Below are 19908 nucleotides of genomic sequence, written 5' to 3' on the forward strand. Positions count from 1 at the left end.
CAACATAACCGAGTCGATAGTAATCATTACGAAACACGTGTAATAACAAGTGTAATGACATAATTTTGGGAAGCGACGTCATAACATGTTGATGTTTCACCCGTCCTAGCTAAGAATATGCATGTGAAATATTCAAATATGACGTTATTTTGTCATCTCCTAGTTGTGATTAAAACATCAATCGACATATACACCACGGATATAAATACTACCACCCCTCACCCTTAAAGTAAATCAGAAAAAATTGGGGGTTAAGCTGCTCATTTCAGAGATAATAGTTAGCATCTATGCCTACCCTAGTTCCACACAAACTTTGAGTACTTTTATTTACGGATACACCATACATGTTTCAAGCACAAGACTACTTGACACAGTTTTACTAGATGAAATAAAATTACATACATTTTTTACCTAGATGACACTATTTTTTTTGTTTACGACAAACTCATTTACATTTATCACCAATGATATCAAAAGTTTGGTGCATCTCGAACTTTGATTCAGCCGGATGTTATTTGGTTTGGTACTACCTATAGCGTACAACTGTAATGTAGGTCATATTTTTGGGTGAAACCCCAGTGTTAAGCCATTTTACTCATCTAAACTTTCCCATGCATAGCACGAGTTACATCTAGTTTTATAAGAGTGGCAAGCTGTAATCGACAGTCACGTGTTCCTTTTGTTTTCTGTGTTTTATTTTTAAAAAAGGAGCGGAACGTAGCTCAGTGGTAAAGTGCTCGCCTGATGCATGATCAGTCTAGGATCGGTTCCTGTCGGTGGTCCCATTGGGCTATTTCTCGTTACCCTGTCTGTGGGATGGTGCATGTAAAAGATACCTTGCTGCTAATCGAAAAGAGTAGCCCATGAACTGAAGTGACGACAGCGTGTTTCCTCTCTCAATATCTGTGTGGTCCTTAACCATATGACGCCATATAACCATAAATAAAATGTGTTGAGTGTGTCGTTAAATAAAACATTTCCATCCTTCCTTCCTTATTAAAAAAAAATTAAAACAATTTCAGGATAAAGTTTTGTTCCATTTTTATCTTGTACATTTTTGTTCCTGTTTCTTTTTCTTAGCAAACAGATCTAAAGTGTACTATGGACTCCTTAAGGAGCCAGATTTGAATATTCCACTAGAAGAGGATGAGGAGGCAGCTGAAGGAGAAACAGACAAGCCAAAGGTAGAGTGGGTGTACTATAGCAGGAGCACATCCGGGGTGGAGGGGTGGGGGGTGGGGGTATTGAACGAAGCCCAGTGGTAAGGCGCTCGCTTGATGCGCGGTCGGTCAGGGATCTTGTTCTAGCCAAGGGTGGGGCGTAGCCCAGTGGTAAAGTGCCCACTTGATGCGCGGTCGGTCTGGGATCAATCCCTATCAGTGGGCCCATTGGGCTATTTCCCGTTCAAGCCAGTACACCATCACTGGTATATCAAAGGCTGTGGTATGTGCTGTCCTGTCTGTGGGATGGTGCATATGAAAGATCCTTTGCTACTAATGGAAAAATGTAGCGAGTTTCCTCTGAGACTATATGTAAAAAACACCAAATGTTTGAGATCCAATAGGCGATGATTAATAAATTAATGTGCTCTAGTGGTGTCGTTAAACAAAACAAACTTTAACATCCAAGGGAGGGGTGCAGGGGATTCAAGCCCTGCTTGTTTCAGACATATATATATATATAAAATAGTATGAAGCAAAGAATTTTAAAGCTTTTTACAGACATATTGGCATTATCTATTTCTTGTTTCAACAAGTGCCCCTTGTCCTTGAAAAACTATGGTATGTGCTGTCCTGTTTATTGGAAAGGGCAGATGAAAGGCACCTTTGCCCCGTAAGTGTAGCTTATGTGAAGGCTGTAGGTTTCTTCTTTTATTTTGCAGACTATATGTTGGACTTGCTATTTGTTTAATGTTTAATAGCTGTTGATTAAAATATGTTGGGTTATCATTAGACAAGTTATTTTCCCATCCCAACCAGTGTCCCGTTGCTAGTACATTAAAGGCCATGGTATGGACTGTTCTGTCTGTGAGAATGTGCTTATAGATCCCTTGGTGTTGATGATGAAAAAATGGAGTTTGTTTCCTCTGAAGACCATGTGTCAGAATTACCAATTAACCAGTGTCCTCTAGTGAATGAATGAATGAATGAAGGATTGTTTAATGACACCCCAGCATGAAAAATACGTCGGCTATTGGGTGTCAAACTTAAGTAAAGGCAAATCTGAAAGTGTCCTCTAGTGATTTCAAACAAAACAAACTTAACTTTTTATTTGATGTTGGCATAAGTGTTACACATTTTCATATTATAGAAAAAGAAATTAACAAATAAGATATTGTAATAGATCACAGTATTGTTGTAAAAGCTGTATCTATTTTCATATTACAGAAAAAGAAATTAACAAATAAGATTTTGTAAGAGATGTATTGTTATAAAAGTTTTATCTATTTTCATATTACAGAAAAAGAAAGCTAAGAAAGATCCCTTGCTCATGAGAAAATCTAAAAACGACCCAAATGCTCCATCGAATACACGAATACCTCTCCCCGAACTGTAAGTAGATTGACCCTCTGTTTTCAACCATGAAGATAGCTAGCATTAGGGAAACTCAATAGAAAGAGGTTATTACCAGAGTGTGTTTCGGTATCATCAATATCATATATTATGTTTATTTCTACTATGTGATATTGACGATACTGAAACACACATGGGTAATAACGTCTTTATGACATAATCTCAAACATGCACCACATTCTTTTTAATGGTAGGCGAGACATTTAATTCTGCAAAATTCTTGTTACAGATTGCAGCTTTTTAAGACCGTTACACTGCAGACCACCTCTTCTTGCACATGCATTTAATTAATAACGGCTAATGTGTCAGACCATGATTTTCTGGTCTGTAAAAGACGAGTTTATTTGTTGATGTGGAAAAAAACCAACCACTACCACCCCTGCCCCTAAATAGATAATGCACAAGAACACAGACAATAAAACAGGGCTTGAACTTAAGAATTTGTCTCCCATGGCAATATTTAAAAGAATTGCCATGGGTGAAAAAGTCCACCGACGGCAGTTTTGAGCCTGCCTATGGCAATTTAAAAAAAGTTATATTTGCAGCAAATAAACCTGACTGAAAGGCTATCATGTTATATGTAGACATTTCAAATGTGCAAATGTTAAATACTGGCAGATAATGTACACCAGGTGTGTATGTTTTGCCATTGTTGATGAGCTTTATCAACAGCACAAAAGTGCCATCAGTGATGCTCTCTACCTATGGCAATTTATATCTCAATGACGGCAATTACTGTCGGTGCTGCTGTTAAGTTCAAACCCTGGTAAGATGTAAAATGTCAATTATGTAATGTTTATTTCTATGTTTTATTTTTGCAATTTTGTGTGTTATTTGGTGACAATTAACCACCATCACCCCACCCCTTCTCAAACACAGATAACCATATTAAACCACAAACAATAAGATGTAAAATTTTAATTACTGGTATGTACATGTTTATGTTTCTATGGTCTGTTTAGGCCATCTTGTGTGTTATTTAGTGACAGTCTAATCACCCCCACCAAGCCCTACCCCAACACATATAACCAGATACCAAACCAGACAATAAGATGTGAAATGTATAGTATTTGATGCTGTTGTTCGTTTTGGCCATGGAGTGAGTTTTATGTTTTGCAGTACATGATGTGTGTTATTTGTTTTACAGTAAAGACTGTGACAAGCTGGAGAAGATAAGTGCGTTCAGAGAGGCCACAAAGAGAGCTAAAGTTGACCGAACCCACCCGCCATCCGTCTGCTTCTACACTTTACTCAACTCCAATCAGGGGTAACAGTCTGTCATTTCTGTTGTTGGGGGCGGAGTTTATCTCAGTGGTACAGCGCTCGCCTGATGCGCGATCAGTCTAGGATCGATTCCCGTCGGTGGGCCCATGGGCTATTTCTCGTTCCAGCCAGTGCTCCACAATTAGTGTAACAAAGGCCATGGTATGTACTACCCTGTCTGTGGGATGATGCATATAAAAGATCCCTTGCTGCTAATTGAAAAGAGTAGCCCATGAAGTGGCAACAGCAGGTTTCCTCTCTCGATATCTGTGTGGTCCTTAACCATATGTCTGATGCCATATAACCGTTTCTCATTCCAGCCAATGCACCACGACTGGTATAAAAAAGGCCGTGGTATGTACTACCCTGTCTGTGGGATGGTGCATATAAGAGATCCCTTGCTGCTAATCGAAAAGAGTAGCCCATGAAGTGTCGACATCGGATTTCCTCTCTCGATATCTGTGTGGTCCTTAACCATATGTCCGACACCATATAATGGTAAATAAAATATGTTGAGTACGTTGTTAAATAAAATATTTCCTTCCTTCCTCAGTTGATAGAGCATTTGCCTGGGATGTTTGGGTCATATGATCAAAAAGAAAAAGAAAGAAATGTTTTATTTAATGACGCACTCAACACATTTTATTTACGGTTATATGACGTCAGACATATGTTTAAGGACCACACAAATTTTGAGAGGAAACCCGCTGTCACCACTACATGGGCTACTCTTTCTGATTAGCAGCAAAGGATCTTTTATTTGCACTTCCCACAGGCAGGATAGCACAAACCATGGCCTTTGTTGAACCAGTTATGGATCACTGGTCGGTGCAAGTGGTTTACACCTACCCATTGAGCCTTGCGGAGACTCACTCAGGGTTTGGAGTCGGTATCTGGATTAAAAATCCCATGCCTCGACTGGGATCCAAACCCATTACCTACCAGCCTGTAGACCGATGGCCTAACCACATCGCCACCAAGGCCAGTGGGTCATAGGATCAAACCTCTGCCGATCATTTAACTGAAATAGCAGGGAACATTTTGTTTTGAAAATTTTGATTAGGGACATTTCTGGTGCCTAATTCACAAAGGTCTCTTAGGCTGTGTTAGACAACAAAGCATCCTCTTTGCAAAACTTTTAGCATTGCACTGTGAGATCGCAAAGTTGTGAGAGTTTCGTGAATTAGGTCTCTGGTCAATTGAAAAATGATTAGCAACTACTGTTTAATGTTTTGTAAAATTGTGTAGTGATCTCTAAAACTTGTGTGGGAAATCGCAGCACAATACTGAACAAAATGTTCCCTGAATAGATCTTACAAATCACTCCTTTTATCTTTAAAACCTAATCAATACGTCTTTTTTTATGTATATTTGAAAAGAAACACAAACTCCAGCAATTCCCTCACCTAAGCTTTAGGAACAGTTACAGTTACCGGTAATTGTTTTCATGACAATCAATTATGGATGTTTGTAATTGATTGTAACATAAGTAAATTCCACCAAATCAAATTTTGATTATAATTGATCATTAATGTCGCCGACAGTCACTTTTCTCACCTTTGTTTTGGCTGCGAACACAATAAATATAACATATCCAACAGTAAATCTATTTATATGATATATTCGACAAAAGGTACTTTTTATTTCTTTCATCTTTTAAAATTCAAACATAGTATTTTTTCCAGAATTATGAAAAATAAAAAATACCCACCTGTAAACAGCCTTTTCATAATGCTGGGAAAATACCAATGCAAAATTGCTATTGAAAATTTTCTGTTTGCACATTACTAATGCACCTGGATTTGTTTGAAGAAAATCTTGTAATTAAAAAATTGTACCTTTTACGAAATATGGATTTCAAGTGAAAATATGTGTAGATATGCTATATTTATTGTGTACGAAGCCAAAACAAGGGTGCGGAAAGTGACTGTCGTCAACCTAAGAACATCACTAAGCATAACTCAGGATTTAAACAACAGTTAATCATTTGTTTTAATTAAAATGCTTATATATAATAAAAAAAATATTTTTTCAAGATACAGCAGTTTTAATAAAATGTTAATGGTTTTTGTCTCCCAGAGTGACATCAGTAGACATTTCGGAGGATTCGAAACTAATCTGTGCTGGCTTTGCTGACTCCAAGATTCGTGTGTTCACCTTGACGCCGAATAAACTGCGATCCATGAAACCTCCGGACGAGCTGGAAATCATTGACAGAGAGGCTGGTCAGTTGATGTCGTTATTTGCTTAAGAAGGTTGTCTCATCTAGCTGTTAGGATTGATCCCATCGGTGGGCCCATTGGGCTATTTCTCGTTCTAGCCAGTGCACCACAACTGGTACATCAAAGGCTGTGTTATGTGTTACCCTGTCTGTAGTATGATGCATATAAAAGATCTCTTGCTACTAATGGAAAATGTAGCAGGTTTCATCTCTAAGACTATGTAAAAATTACCAAATGGTTCACATCCAATAGCCCATGATTAATATATCAGTGTGCTCTAGTGGTGTCGTTAAACAAAACCAACTTTTTCTGATCTAGCTGAGTTGGTAAAGCATTTGTCAAGACTGCCTATAACACTTCTAAAATAATATTTTAATTTTATATTTACTAAATTAAAATTCTGAAGTCACATCACTGATAACATTGTGATTAGCACAGATGTAGTTTGACGTCACGCACTTCAACTAAATCTCATCAAAATGTTATGCTCCGGTATACAAGTCTTCTTGGCAGGTCGGAAACACACTGGTTATAGACACATTTATCTAAAGTGTAATTTTAGTTGTTTATCGAAAACATCTTATAATGATAGAGAACTCAGGAAAGTCTCTTCAAACAAAACAGAGTTTAACGTTCATTGATGAAACATTCCTTTCTTTTGCAGACGATGTTCTGGAGCGTATGATGGACAGCGACACGGCGTCAGACTCGAAGGTGCTGCTGGGTCACGCGGGACCGGTCTACTCGATGAGCTTCAGCCACGACAAGAACTACCTGGTGTCCTGTTCGGAGGACGGAACAAGTGAGTACATTCAAAAATGACGATTAAAAGTACTTTCTTACACACCCGTTAGTGAGAACATTCATTCATTATTTTTGATAACTCATACTTGGGGTTTTGTTGTTGTAATTTTGAAATTAAAATTTTGTTGGAAAATAAAGGTGGGTTTTTTTTGCAAGTTTTGATGTTAAATAGATAAGAGCTAGCCTTGTCAGTTTGTGATATACTAATGGAAGCTTTTCTGTCCACAATGTAATTAATGGCTTACCTACATGCTACTTGAGGTTAAGCATGGGGTATAAGGGGTCCTTTACAGTCATTAACAGTTTTCACAAGTGCCAGACACGGATCCAGGGGATGATGTTTGCGTGTCCACCACTTCCATCCATTCCCCCACCCCTACATACTTCCTCCAATTTTGAAGTGCCTTGAGAAAAAAATAAAATGACAGTGTTTCTGTCAGAAAGATATTTTTGGTTATGGCACTATGGAATTGAATATTTTAATTTACAATGTGTGTGCTGAATACAATCGCAGTCGGTAGGAGTTTTGAGGGGAGGAGGGACCTCCCCCAGAAAAAAAATGGGTTAGGTCTAGGGTTAGGGTTAAGAAAATCGTAGTCATTAATTTTGTCAAAAGGTCAACTTAAAAAAAAAAAATCTGCAAAGCAATTTGGGTATGGCGCCATACCCATTTTACCATCTGGCAGAAATCCTGAATTATGAAATTGTTTTTAGTGTGGATAAAGTACCATCTTGATGTTTCAGGGAATTATTGTCATCTATGTAACGCACGTTAATGTATTTTCTAATACTGTATATGCCCTTTTCAAATGTTGCACCCATGGCTATATACTACAGGTGCCTTTTTTAAATGTTACACCCTCCCTAGTTAGGGTAGGTGAGGGGGGTGTTAATGCTAGTGCATGTTTTTAAAATTACAAACAAACAAAAACATCGATCAAAATATCCCTTGCAAAATAAAGATTTTTTATTTCTACATGATTAAAAAAGTGGGGTTTTTAAAATTATTTCTTTTCAGTTCGACTTTGGAGTCTGCTGACATGGACCAGTCTAGTTTGTTACAAGGGACATAACTACCCGGTGTGGGATGTTCAGTTTAGGTATGGTATACTTGTTTTTCTCCCATTCCAACCAGTGCTCCACAATTGGTATATCAAAGGTCATGGTGTGTGTTGTCCTGTGTGTGGGATAGTGCATATAAAAGATCCCTTGCTACTGATGGAACAATGTATTGTGTTTCCTATCTAAGACTATATGTCAGAATTAGCAAATGTTTCGCATCCAATGGCTGGCGATTAATTAATTGATGTTTACTAGTGGTGGTGTCAAACAAAATAAGCTTTACCTTTGTGCTCATGCATACATATCACTACCAAAAGAGATCCATTGATGATTTGGCCAGTAGGAATAGGGGAAAATGCAATAGGTTGGTGGTCAGATTAAGTATTCACAAAAAGCATAATACTTTTTTAATTTCAACTAATTTTCGTGCTTATATCCAGTTACGGTTCAAGCACGCTGTCCTGGGCACACACCTCAGCTATCTGGGCTGTCTGTCCAGAACAGTGGGTTAGCTGTTAGTTGTTGGTGGTTAGTGAGAGAGAAGAGGGTGTGTAGTGGTCTTACACCTACCCATTGAGTCGTTAAAACTCTCTCTGGGTGAGAGCCGGTACCAAGCTGTGAACCCAGTACCTACCAGCCTTATGTCCGATGGCTTAACCACCGAGGCCGGTGCATGACACTAACATTTATTAGTGAAAATTATACCAGGAAGAAAAATTTCTCAACTTTGAGATACCCTAGTCTGTTGAAATAACAGCAGGGTTTCTGCCAGAAAGAAATTTTTGGGTGTGGCACTATGGAATTGAATTCAGAGGGTATGGGGGTTCCTCCCCCAGAAAGAAAATGGGTTAAAAATAAGGGTTAGAGTTTTAAAAAAATCCTACAATAATGTTAAGAGTAATCAATTTTGTCAAAAGGTTAACTTAAAAAAAAATTAAATCTGCAAAAATATTTGTGTATGGTGCCATACCCATTTTAACCCTCTGGCAGAAACCTTGCAGAGGTTAACATAAAGATGATTGTCTATATTTTAATAATTGTTTTTTTTCTTTTTCCATTTTTTCTTAAAAGTCCTCATGGTCACTACTTCGTTTCAAGTGGACATGACCGCACAGCTCGATTATGGACGACTGACCACTACCAGCCAATCAGGATATTAGCGGGTCATTTGTCTGATGTCGACGTAAGATGTTATTTTATACGACTCTGTCCTGTCTCTCCAATTTTGGGTGGGATTTAGCTCAGTTGGTTGAGTGCTCGCTTTAGGTGCTTGCTTTGTAGGATCAAACCAGCTTGGTGGATCCATTCAGCTGATTGGGGTTTTTCGCATTCCGACCAATGCGCTAAACTGAACAAAGGCCATGGTATATGCTTGCCTGTCTGTGGAAAGTGCATATGAAAGATCCCATGCTACTAATGGAAAATATAGTGGGTGTCCTCGGATGACAACGTGTATGTGTCAGAGATGTTTTTTTATAAAAAAAGAGAAAACCAAAGTCAATTTTAATATTCATTGCCAAAAAAAAGGAACCATACCTACATGTAAATATTGCATAAACTCATTTACAATTTTCTCACATAATCTCTTAATTTTCTGTAAAAAAGTTGTGTGTTTTTTTGGTTAAGCCAGTATATCATTGTTTTTGTTTGTTTTGACTTTTGGTTGTATATTTGGATATTTTTGTTGTGAAATAATGGCAATCATAAATTGTATAAAATGTGTCTTGACTGATTTAACTTAGTATACTTACCGTATATCTATTTTAGAGTTAAAGTTTATTGTTGGGGTGACTTAAAGTGCTGTTCCAGATGTATGATGTATTGAGCTATATCAATCAAGATATTATTTAATATGATTAGAAAATTAAAAAAAAAAATGTAAAAAAATTATATACCGGTATATTTTCCATTTAAAAATATTCCCTTGAAAAACAGAACCAGCTGAATTCGTTTCGGGAATTTCCGTAAGATTTGATCCGTGACGTCATGAAGGGAACTCCTTTCGATAGTCAGCGCCATTGTTCATTGCTTCTTTTGTGTTTATTATGGTTAAACGGCGTGTTGTTGGCAGCTGTAGCAATACAAAAGCCGATAAATTTAGTCTTCACGCATTTCCTAGTAATGTTGCTGTGAATAATCTGTGTGTGAATTTGATTAAAACAACGTGAAAATACTGGACAGGAAGAAAATGCCGGGGACCGTTGACTGCAGGCACTTTAGTTTCGATTCGTCCGAACTGGCTTGTTGGCTTAAGCGAGATATGGGAATACCATGTGTTATGACTTTTAAAAAAAGATGCCGTACCAACAATTTTTCTGCGACACAAAACAAATGACAACAGCCGATGCCATCCACACCGAAACGACCTTGGGGTGCATATCGTCAATGTCCCAAATTGCGTTATACTTTCAACTCCGGTCAGTTTGTTTTTTCATGCACGCTTCGTGCAATCATCGAGATCCGATTTGTTGTTGTTTGCATCTCGTTCATTTGTGAGATTTTTCTTTACAGTTCGAAAACATTAAAACAATAAAGTACAAACAAGTAAGTATCAATAGCCTAGTCCGTCCCATCCTACAAAAATGTAGGGTTTTTTTGTAAAAAAGAAAAAACCCCAAAACAATCGGCTCAGAAATAAATGACTTGTAAATTCCATAGTATGAAAAAAGGCGTTCCCTGTAAAACAGACTATAAATACATTAAATTAATTTTACTATACCTTCCCACAATGAAAACCTTTTTTCATACTATGGAATGTGCTATAAGTTATTTATTTCTGAGCAGACTGTTTTCACAACTGCACACAAAAAAATAGTATTGTTTTGTTATTTCCAAAACACTTTTACTTTTTTTTTTACGTCAAACTAAACTGAAATTGTTCATTAAAAAAAAACCCATCTTCATAGAGGGATGGGACGGACTAAAAGTCGTTTTTGTTTATTTCTTAAAATTACCGATATCGGGTCCACTTGACTCGTAGAATTCAAGAGTTATTTATCGTCTTCTCTACTACATCACAAGTATTAGAACATACAGTGTAGCAAAATAATTCGCACGAAAAGCTAAAGAACAAAACAAGAATAAAAGTTGTAAATTAGTGGTAAGCTGTCTCCACGACCATTTTCATCGTCATCTGTCAGGCCGGTGGTTCGTCGGAAGATGTTCCAGGTTCAAACTGATAAGGCATTATTTGTTGTGTTGCACAAATATTAGTCCAGTCGTCATTACTACAGTATTCATTATCGAAAGAAGAATCGCATGATCAATGAGCTTGGCAGTCGCTGTCGGTCCCACTTTCGCTTGCGCTGGAAGTCATCTCGTGGTAGGTTTCTGTGAAGCGCGTTCCCTTCGTGACGTCATGGCTATTTACAGGCAAATGTTTTTACCGAGAATTTTACTCTGTCGTTTCCGGCAGTGTTCTACGGGAGTGATGTTTTAATACTTTTATGGGGCATTTTCGTAATTATTGATTTACATATCGGTGTAAAATATTATTGCAATGAATTAAGAAAGCATTTAATTGTGGAATTTGAAATTTTAGTGTATGGTCTGGCACAGCACTTTAAGATAAGAGCGTAATGAATATAGCTTTTTCAAACAGTGACTTGCATCAATATATGTCATACATGTATTTCTGCATTAAATTAGTAAACAAGTAATTAATTAAAATTTAGTTTACATTACAAAGTGTTCCCATAATTCTTTCTACCAGAATAATTTTAATGTTTTTTTTAATTATAAGTCTTATAATTATTTGACATTTTTTGTGAATTTATTATTGTATAACAGTCACAAATTCTATAAAACTGCATCACATAGAAGCAGTTTTATACTAAATTTGTGACTGTTATACATCAGTAAATTCACAAAAAAAAGGACAAACAATTCTTATATTGACAAATAGCAACCTATTTCGTTAAAAACGCACATAAATCAGTTTAACATCCTTTCCATGACCGGTTTTACGTAGTGACGTCCCAACTGGTATAATGACATCATTTCGTGAGGTTTATCGAAGGATGACAGTACATTTTTTAACGACATACGGTAATCCTATCAAAATAGAGTAAAATATATTTATAACAGCAGGAACTTTGTATTCATTTAAATACGGCGGGTTTCTTTTCACATCCTATCTAGATTTATGGGTGCATTCAGTCTGAACATCCCAACAGCATTATGAGATGGCTTTAATCTTCAATTATATCAAGATACCTACTTTATATGACTTCATCTTTTGTCTTTCTCCCTCACTCTTTTTGGTTCTCATTAAATGAATTTTCCATTACAGTGTGTACAGTTTCACCCGAATTCCAACTACATTGCAACTGGGAGTAGTGACAAGTGTGTTCGACTCTGGGATGTGCTGAATGGGTCGTGTGTTCGGATAATGACCGGTCACAAGGTAATTAACATACTGGGAGCAACGTGCAATTCAGTGTTAGCCCAGTGGTAGAGCACTCGCCTGATGTGCACTGTCTAGGATTGATCGCCATCAGTGGGTCCATTGGGCTGTTTTTCATTCCAACCAGTGCACCACGACTGGTATATCAAAGGCTGTAGTATGTGTTATCCTGTCTGTGGGATGGTGCATATAAAAGATCCTTGCTACTAATGAAAAAAATTAGCGGGTTTCCTCTCCAAGAGTATATGTCAGAATTACTATATAGCAAATGATGATTAATCAATGAGCTCTAGTGGTGTCGTTAAACAAAACAAACTTTAATTTTTCAACATTTCAACATTGTTGTAACTGCTAGATCAAACATTCAGCTGACAGTGAATCTTTTAAAGCAAATGTAATATATAGAGAATAATACATGAGTGGCCGTTAGATACCAATTATCTCACGAGTTGTTTTAAAATGTATCTATCGAGCGAAAGCGAGTTTGATATGTTTTTAAACAATGAGTTGTGAGATAAATGGTATCCAACGGACACAAATGTATTATTCTATTTCTTACATATCCTCAGAAAGCAGGTTTTAAGCACATTTTAACATCTTTTTCGACTAAAAGTTATTTACAGCTGTTGCACTTGTAGCTAACTTATGTGTCACAGACACATGATTGTCAGGTTAACTATATGTCACAGTGTAATCTATTTCCACTGTGTTGTTTTTCATTGGATGCATGACACTGGTGACCTGGTCATCACCTAGGAGCAGCCAGTTGTATGTCTTGAAATTGTTAACACACATACGTATGTAAACAACTCTGTGTTATCAAAAATAACACATGATGTTCTCACCATCGGGTGTGTAAGAAAATAGTGCTACATCACAAACTTCATATCAAATGTGTTGATTCGTATGATGGTGGTGGGGGAGTGAAGGGGAATACTAGACAAGCTAGTTGTAACAGTTATTCAATCCTTTTGTGTTATACTTCTAATTACGTTTTTACTGTATTTTCTAGGATGCAGTTTACTGTTTGTGCTTTTCACCAGATGGACGGTATTTGGTCTCTTCGGGTAAGTCTGTCTTTGAAAACCCATTAAACCTTGGCTTTCATTTCAATCTGTTGATGTAATAAATAATTTTGGAGTGTCAAAATAACCATATGTTCAAGGTGAAAAAAAAGCAGTCTGCGAAAAACGATTATATCATTTGGTATTTATGGTAGTTCATAATTCCATAATGCTGGGGCTAGACATAGCCCAGTGGTAAAGCGTTCGCTTGATGCACGGTCGGTCTGGGATCGGTCCCCATCGGTGGGCCCATTGGGCTATTTCTCGCTCCAAACAGTGCACCATGGTATATCAAAGACCGTGGTATGTGTTATCCTGTCTGTGGGATGGTGCATATAAAAGATCCCTTGCTGCTAATCGAAAAGAGTAGCCCATGAAGTTGCGACAGTGTGTTTCCTCTCTCAATATCTCTGTGGTCCTTAACCATATGTCCGATGCCATATAACCATAAATAAAATGTGTTAAGTGCGTCATTAAATAAAACATTTCCTTCCTTCCATAATGCTGTGAAATATATTTCTGAGGTCCTGTGTTTTTCTACACACTATCTCAAGCCCTCCCATTATTCCATACTGTTCTATTTCAGCAGGCCATATTTTCTTAGCAGGAACAAAAAAAACCCCAACATTTATCCAGATTTTATTTTCTATTTCCAGTCAGACACCAAATAGCCATAATTTAAAGGCATATTGTCACAGACCACTGACTTATTTAATGGTCTAACAAAGTATTACCTGAAGAAAAATAATTTGATTTGTCTCTAAATGTACTTTATTCAACCATCTTCATAAACACCATACTCCTTTATTAATGACATTTTGTAAAAATAATTGAATTATGGAGATGGTCCATAATTCAAAAAATAAAATTGCCAAGAGGGATGATATGGATTTCACTGCATCATGATTCAGTTACGGTGATGTGACAGCTAGATTTGGTTTCCAATAATTAATGTAATTTTTATTTATTATCCATTTTGAGAGAGATAATGTCCTTAAATCTGTGATAGTATGCCTTTAAAGCATTCTTGCCTTTCTGTGTAGGTGCCGATCAGATGGTGGTTATGTGGGACCTGGCCAGTGGTAACATGATAGCCCAGATGAAGAGTCACAAACAAACCGTGTACTCATTGTGCTTCAGTCGGGATGGAGCAGTACTTGCATCAGGTAATAAACTAGTAGGATCAGGGTGGGGTGGTGTGGGTGTATTTTTTTCATCCCTTTTTGAATTCCACTTCTCTCTTTACTTTTTTTTTTTTTTTTTTAATTCCATTTCATGCCACCTCATTCTGGCAATTCTTCCTGTTTTTCCAATTCCTTTTTCTGTCCATCTCCATATCACAGTCCTTGTCTCTATAACTGCTACAGATGGTTGTCTCTTGTTGCCATCTTATATTCCCCTTTCCTTTCTTTTGATTTAAATTTGTCCATCTCATTCTGGCAACTCTTCCTATCTTTGTACTCCTTTTGCTGTCCCACTTCCACATCACAGTCCTTGTCTCTATAATCGCGACAGGTGCTTGTATCATTGCCATTTGTTTCACAAATATGTAATTTTCAATCAGCGTTTGAATTGTGGTCAGTAATCTGGTCACTAATGTGTGAAAGTAAGCCTAACTTTATCGATTTATTTGCATAATTTTGTACAATATTTATTATTCTAAAATATTATTACAGTTTAAAAATCCCACAGAATTAGCCAAATACTTGTGCTTTCACATATGAACATTATTTTATGAACTTGTCAAGTGAAAATATGTGAGCAAAGGTTATAAGCTTATACCTTTTCAACATGTTTTTTTGGTCATAAATTAGTCAATAGTTTAAAGGATAAGCTGGATACACCCTTAATGTTAATTTAAAAAAAAAAAAAAGCCCTGTTCTATGAAACAATCTTAGTGCTAAGATCATTATAAGTGCATACGGTAGTTGTGCACTTAAGATAATCTTAGAGCTAAGGTTGGTTCATGAAACAGGGCCCTGAACAATAGGGAGATTTGTTTATTTTTCATAAGAGTTACATAAATTAAATAAAAATAAATTTTGTGTGTGGTGGGCATATAAAATAATCTTCTGCACCCCCCCCCCCCCCCCAATTTTTTTTTATTCGGTCTGGTTGTGTTTCTGATCTGTTGTATATGTATGCACTTGTTACAGGTGGACTTGACAACACAGTAAAGCTGTGGGACATCCACAAGATCTACGAAGAACAAGATACTGAAGCCGACCCCACAATTCCCAGTGCAGTAGTCATGTGAGTTTTACTTTGAACAATACTTTCCTTTACTTCACTCGGTTTGTAGCGGGTTGTCTGTTAATGATTCAAAGGTTCCATTGGAGTGTGATGGGTCACGGGATCATGTCCTCTTGGTGGACCCATTTGATTATTTCCCATTCCAGCCAGTGCTCCATAAAAAAAATATTCACAGGCCAGACAGGTAGAGAGAAAAAGACAGAGAAAGAGTCACGAGATAAGAGTTAAAAGTGTGTTGATTTTTTAACAATACCATTAGTATTAGAACACATTAATATTTATTGACCATCAGCTATTACATGTCAAACATTTGATAATTCTGACATATAGTCTTAGACCTGAAACTTGCTACATTTTTCCATTAGTCACAATGGATATTTTATATGCACCATCTCACAGACAGGATAGAGCATACCATAGCCTTTATATATATACCAGTCGTTGTGCACTGGCTGGAATGAAAAAAAGCCCAGTGGCCCACAAACTGGGATCGATCCTAGACTGACCATGCATCAGACGAGCACTTTACTACTACAAGGCAGAGACATATATATAGTGAGAAAGACAGAAATAGAGAGAGAGAAAGGCTGTGGTATGTGCTGTTCTGTCCTTGGGGAAAGTGCATAAAAAAGATCTCTTGCTGTCAGGGGAAATATTTATTGGGTTTCATCTTAAGACAGGAGCGGGACATAGCCCAGTGGTAAAGCGCTCGCTTAATGTGCGGTCGGTCTGGGATCGATCCCTGTCGGTGGCCCATTGGGCTATTTTTCGCTCCAGCCAGTGCACCACAACTGGTATATCAAAGGCCGTGGTATGTACTACCCTGTCTGTGGGATGGTGCATATAAAAGATCCCTTGCTGCTAATAAAAAAGAGTAGCTCATGAAGTGGCGACAGCAGGTTTCCTCTCTCAATATCTGTGTGGTTCTTATCCATATGTCTGATGCCATATAACTGTAAATGAAATGTGTTGAGTGCGTCGTTAAATAAAGCATTTCCTTCTTCCTTCATCTTAAGACTGTATGTAATAATTATTAAATGTTTGACATCCATCAGCTGATGACTAATAAGTCCAACAAACGTTAACTTTATTTTGCAGTGAACATTCCTACTGAATGAAGTGAATGAAAACTAATCTGCCTATGGTATAACATTGGCTTTGGTTAGATTCTATAATGAAGACTTACTACTTAGACCTTTGGTTGTTGGACAGATTTCAAGTCCTGTGGAATAGAATTCTCTTGACACTAACCACGGGATCAGTCACTTTTAAAACACACTAGTCATGATTTAAAAATCACAAGCTCTATGCATGTACAATTGCTATATATTATTTTATTTTTAAGAAAAGTTTTTTTTTTTTTAAATTTCCATTTGAGAAATGACACCAGGCAAAAACTTTCAGAAATAAATTATAGAAACTTAAAGAAAATTCTCTTCTTAACCATTTACGGAGTTTTAGACTATTAACTACTGAGTTGCCCCCCCCCCCCCCCCCAAACAAAAAGTCCCTGGACACACCATCTCTGATTAAAAAAAGTCCTGCCTATATATGTACAATTGCTATATGATATAGTAGTCTTTAAAATTAAGTTTTTTTTCTTTCTATTTCAGAAATGACAATCCATCTCTGCTGATCGACACCTACTATACCAAGGCGACACCAGTGCTGGCTTTACATTTCACTCGGAGGAATCTCCTACTAGCAAGTGGTGCTTTAGTTCCATCTTGATGTATCCGGTCTCTTTCCCTGGGCATTGAGTTGATGTGGAGGACAATTTGATAACTTCCTACTGATGCCTTGATGTTGCTAAGCAGATTGTGCCATAATAATGGCAAGTTGGACACCTACAAGATTAATCTTGATGTCCAAACACTCACTGCATCTGGAGTTGATGTCTTGATGTAGCGGTACAGTGATGTCTGATGACATGCACTCATGAATCACTGTCATAACAGTGGTGATATCAGGTGTTCGCGAAAGGTGAGCATATCCTGCCCCACCGGTGGCACCCACCATGAGTACTGCCACCGCAGCTGTCAAGTCTTATCACTTCATCAGAAACAATGAAAAAAATAAATGTGCAAGTTTCACCACAGAGATGAAAAAGTATGCATATAAACTTCCATGTTGATGTCCAAAGATTCATTGGGCTCAAGTTGAATTTTTAATATGGAGATGGACTGGTGATATCTTTAGATTGACATGGAGTTAATGCCTTGATGTGCCTTATCATTGCTAAAACGTGAACTTATAAGCTGTCATATAAATAAAGGAGAGCTGAAGATGACTCATGTCATTTGAAAAGGTGATAAGCAAGCAGTCACCACTGTCCTGGACAGACAGTCCAAATAGCTGACCAGTGTGCTTCCAGGGTAGTGTGCTTGGCCCGTAATTGGAATAACGTACAAGCATGGGGAAAAAAAAAAAAAATTCAAATGAAAGATGATGCATTCAGCATGCTTGTGTGGGCTTGGAAGGACTCGGGAGGAAGTTATATTGCTCAATGGATGAGCTGTCAGAAATACTGGCAAAGCATTTGTGGTGCAGGAAGATTTCAAGGAGTTGTCTCCCTTTATAATTAGTGCTTCACAACTGAGTCATGTTTGAGAGGGTGAGCGATGTGGTTGCTCGCTACACTGGTTTTTGCACCTAACCTCATATGAATGTGATGTGACAGAAGACAATGGTACCAGTCAAATTGTTCACAATTGCTCGGTCTCCTGCATGTGTCACTGGTATACTGGTGTAGTCTTATAATCTTTGTTGAGGCAGCAGTCACATTTACCCTATGTTAGACACCCAATACAGTGTTCGAGATTAAAAGTTTTGGGCAGTATCCCAGTTGGATACCGTATTAACAATTCAGAATCTGGTATCCCACCTGAGAATTTAGTATCCCACTTAAATGAAATTCATAAATAACATCATAACAAATTTGGACGACACCGTTCTCGTTCCCAATCTATTGCTACACCGCAATCAAAATCGCAGAATTCGTGAAATTAGCAATCAAACGGAATTGGCAAAAAGATTTGCTGCATCTATTTTTGCGTAATGTTGACATAAATTAATATTTAGCAGTACCGTAATCAATAAGTGTTTGTGACATTACTAAAGATAAACCTACCTGTATCAATTTTCTGCAGATGTGGAATCGATCAATATCTCAATAAAATTTGAAAGGAGGAAACATCCAACAAGAACAATAGCGATTTATCGGTTCCCAGCATTAGACTGAGTACGAGTTGGGGGAGATATTTTTTACGGCATAGCATGAGACTGAGTAAGAGCTCAAAAATACTGTTACTTAACTTCACCAGTAAATGATGACTTTCACTGTTTCAGCAAAAAATAAAAATGCAGGATTAAAAAAAACAAGAACCGTATATGGTATCCCGGTGGGATACTGGGTTCTTGAAGTCTGGTATCCAAAATTAAATTCTGGTATCCCCGGGATACTGGGATACCGTTAATCTCGAACACTGCCAATACCCATTGGTGTTGAGTGATGTTAATATTCATTCCATTCAATCAATCATTCATTCATTCATTCATTCAATCTTTCATTCATCCATTTGTGTTACGCATGCATTCATATGTTCGTTCATTCATCCATCTACCCATCCATCAATCCATCATTCATTCATTCATTTGTGTTAAGCATGCATTCATATATTAATTCATTCATCCATCCATCCATCCATCGATTCATCCGTTCATCCATTTATCCATTCATTCTTGTTAAGCTTGCATTCATGTGTTCATTCATTCATCCATCCATCCATCGATTCATCCATCTTAAGCCTGCATTCATATCTTCATTCATTCATCCATCCATCCATTCATTCATCCATTCATTCCGACAGATTAACAAGTTGAGGAACTGTTGAACAAAAACTGTTATCTCGCCTTCATGTAAAATTCTTTAATCTCATTGGTTGTTTGCCGTTGGACAAATCCCTTATTCCCCTGTGGGCGGAGCCAAATTCTCTTATACCCCGTCTGTAATTTCCAACAGTTTCCAGCCGCCCCAGTTAATGCTAAAGCAATAATTAGATTATAAATAACATTGATAATCAATCAAGTATACATAATTAATTTTATTTTTACTATAAAATACACTATTTCAATACTTTTAAAAGCTGCAATGTTGAACTCGGCCACCTAATTACGGTCGTGGTGTTATCAGTTGTTGTTTTTTTTTTTTTTTTTTAATATTTTTTTTTTTTTACTACATACATTTCTGATAAAAAAAAAAA

At 37.2% G+C, this 19908-nt stretch overlaps 1 protein-coding gene across 1 annotated transcript in view; it reads left to right on the top strand.

Annotated features, from left to right (window-relative positions):
• LOC121387170 (transcription initiation factor TFIID subunit 5-like) overlaps positions 1–19673 on the top strand; it is a 28133-nt gene extending 8460 nt beyond the window's left edge. The window contains exons 8-19 of the mRNA XM_041518195.1: positions 1081–1184; positions 2461–2552; positions 3721–3840; positions 5916–6061; positions 6723–6860; positions 7881–7962; positions 8996–9107; positions 12216–12329; positions 13342–13396; positions 14437–14559; positions 15550–15646; positions 17260–19673. Coding sequence (XP_041374129.1) covers positions 1081–1184; positions 2461–2552; positions 3721–3840; positions 5916–6061; positions 6723–6860; positions 7881–7962; positions 8996–9107; positions 12216–12329; positions 13342–13396; positions 14437–14559; positions 15550–15646; positions 17260–17377 — 1301 coding nt within the window. The 3' untranslated portion in view covers positions 17378–19673. The remainder of the gene's footprint in view (positions 1–1080; positions 1185–2460; positions 2553–3720; positions 3841–5915; positions 6062–6722; positions 6861–7880; positions 7963–8995; positions 9108–12215; positions 12330–13341; positions 13397–14436; positions 14560–15549; positions 15647–17259) is intronic.
• The last annotated feature ends 235 nt before the right edge of the window (positions 19674–19908 follow it).

This window comes from Gigantopelta aegis, chromosome 13, assembly GCF_016097555.1.
Source record: "Gigantopelta aegis isolate Gae_Host chromosome 13, Gae_host_genome, whole genome shotgun sequence".
Classification (NCBI taxonomy): Eukaryota; Metazoa; Mollusca; class Gastropoda; order Neomphalida; family Peltospiridae; genus Gigantopelta; species Gigantopelta aegis.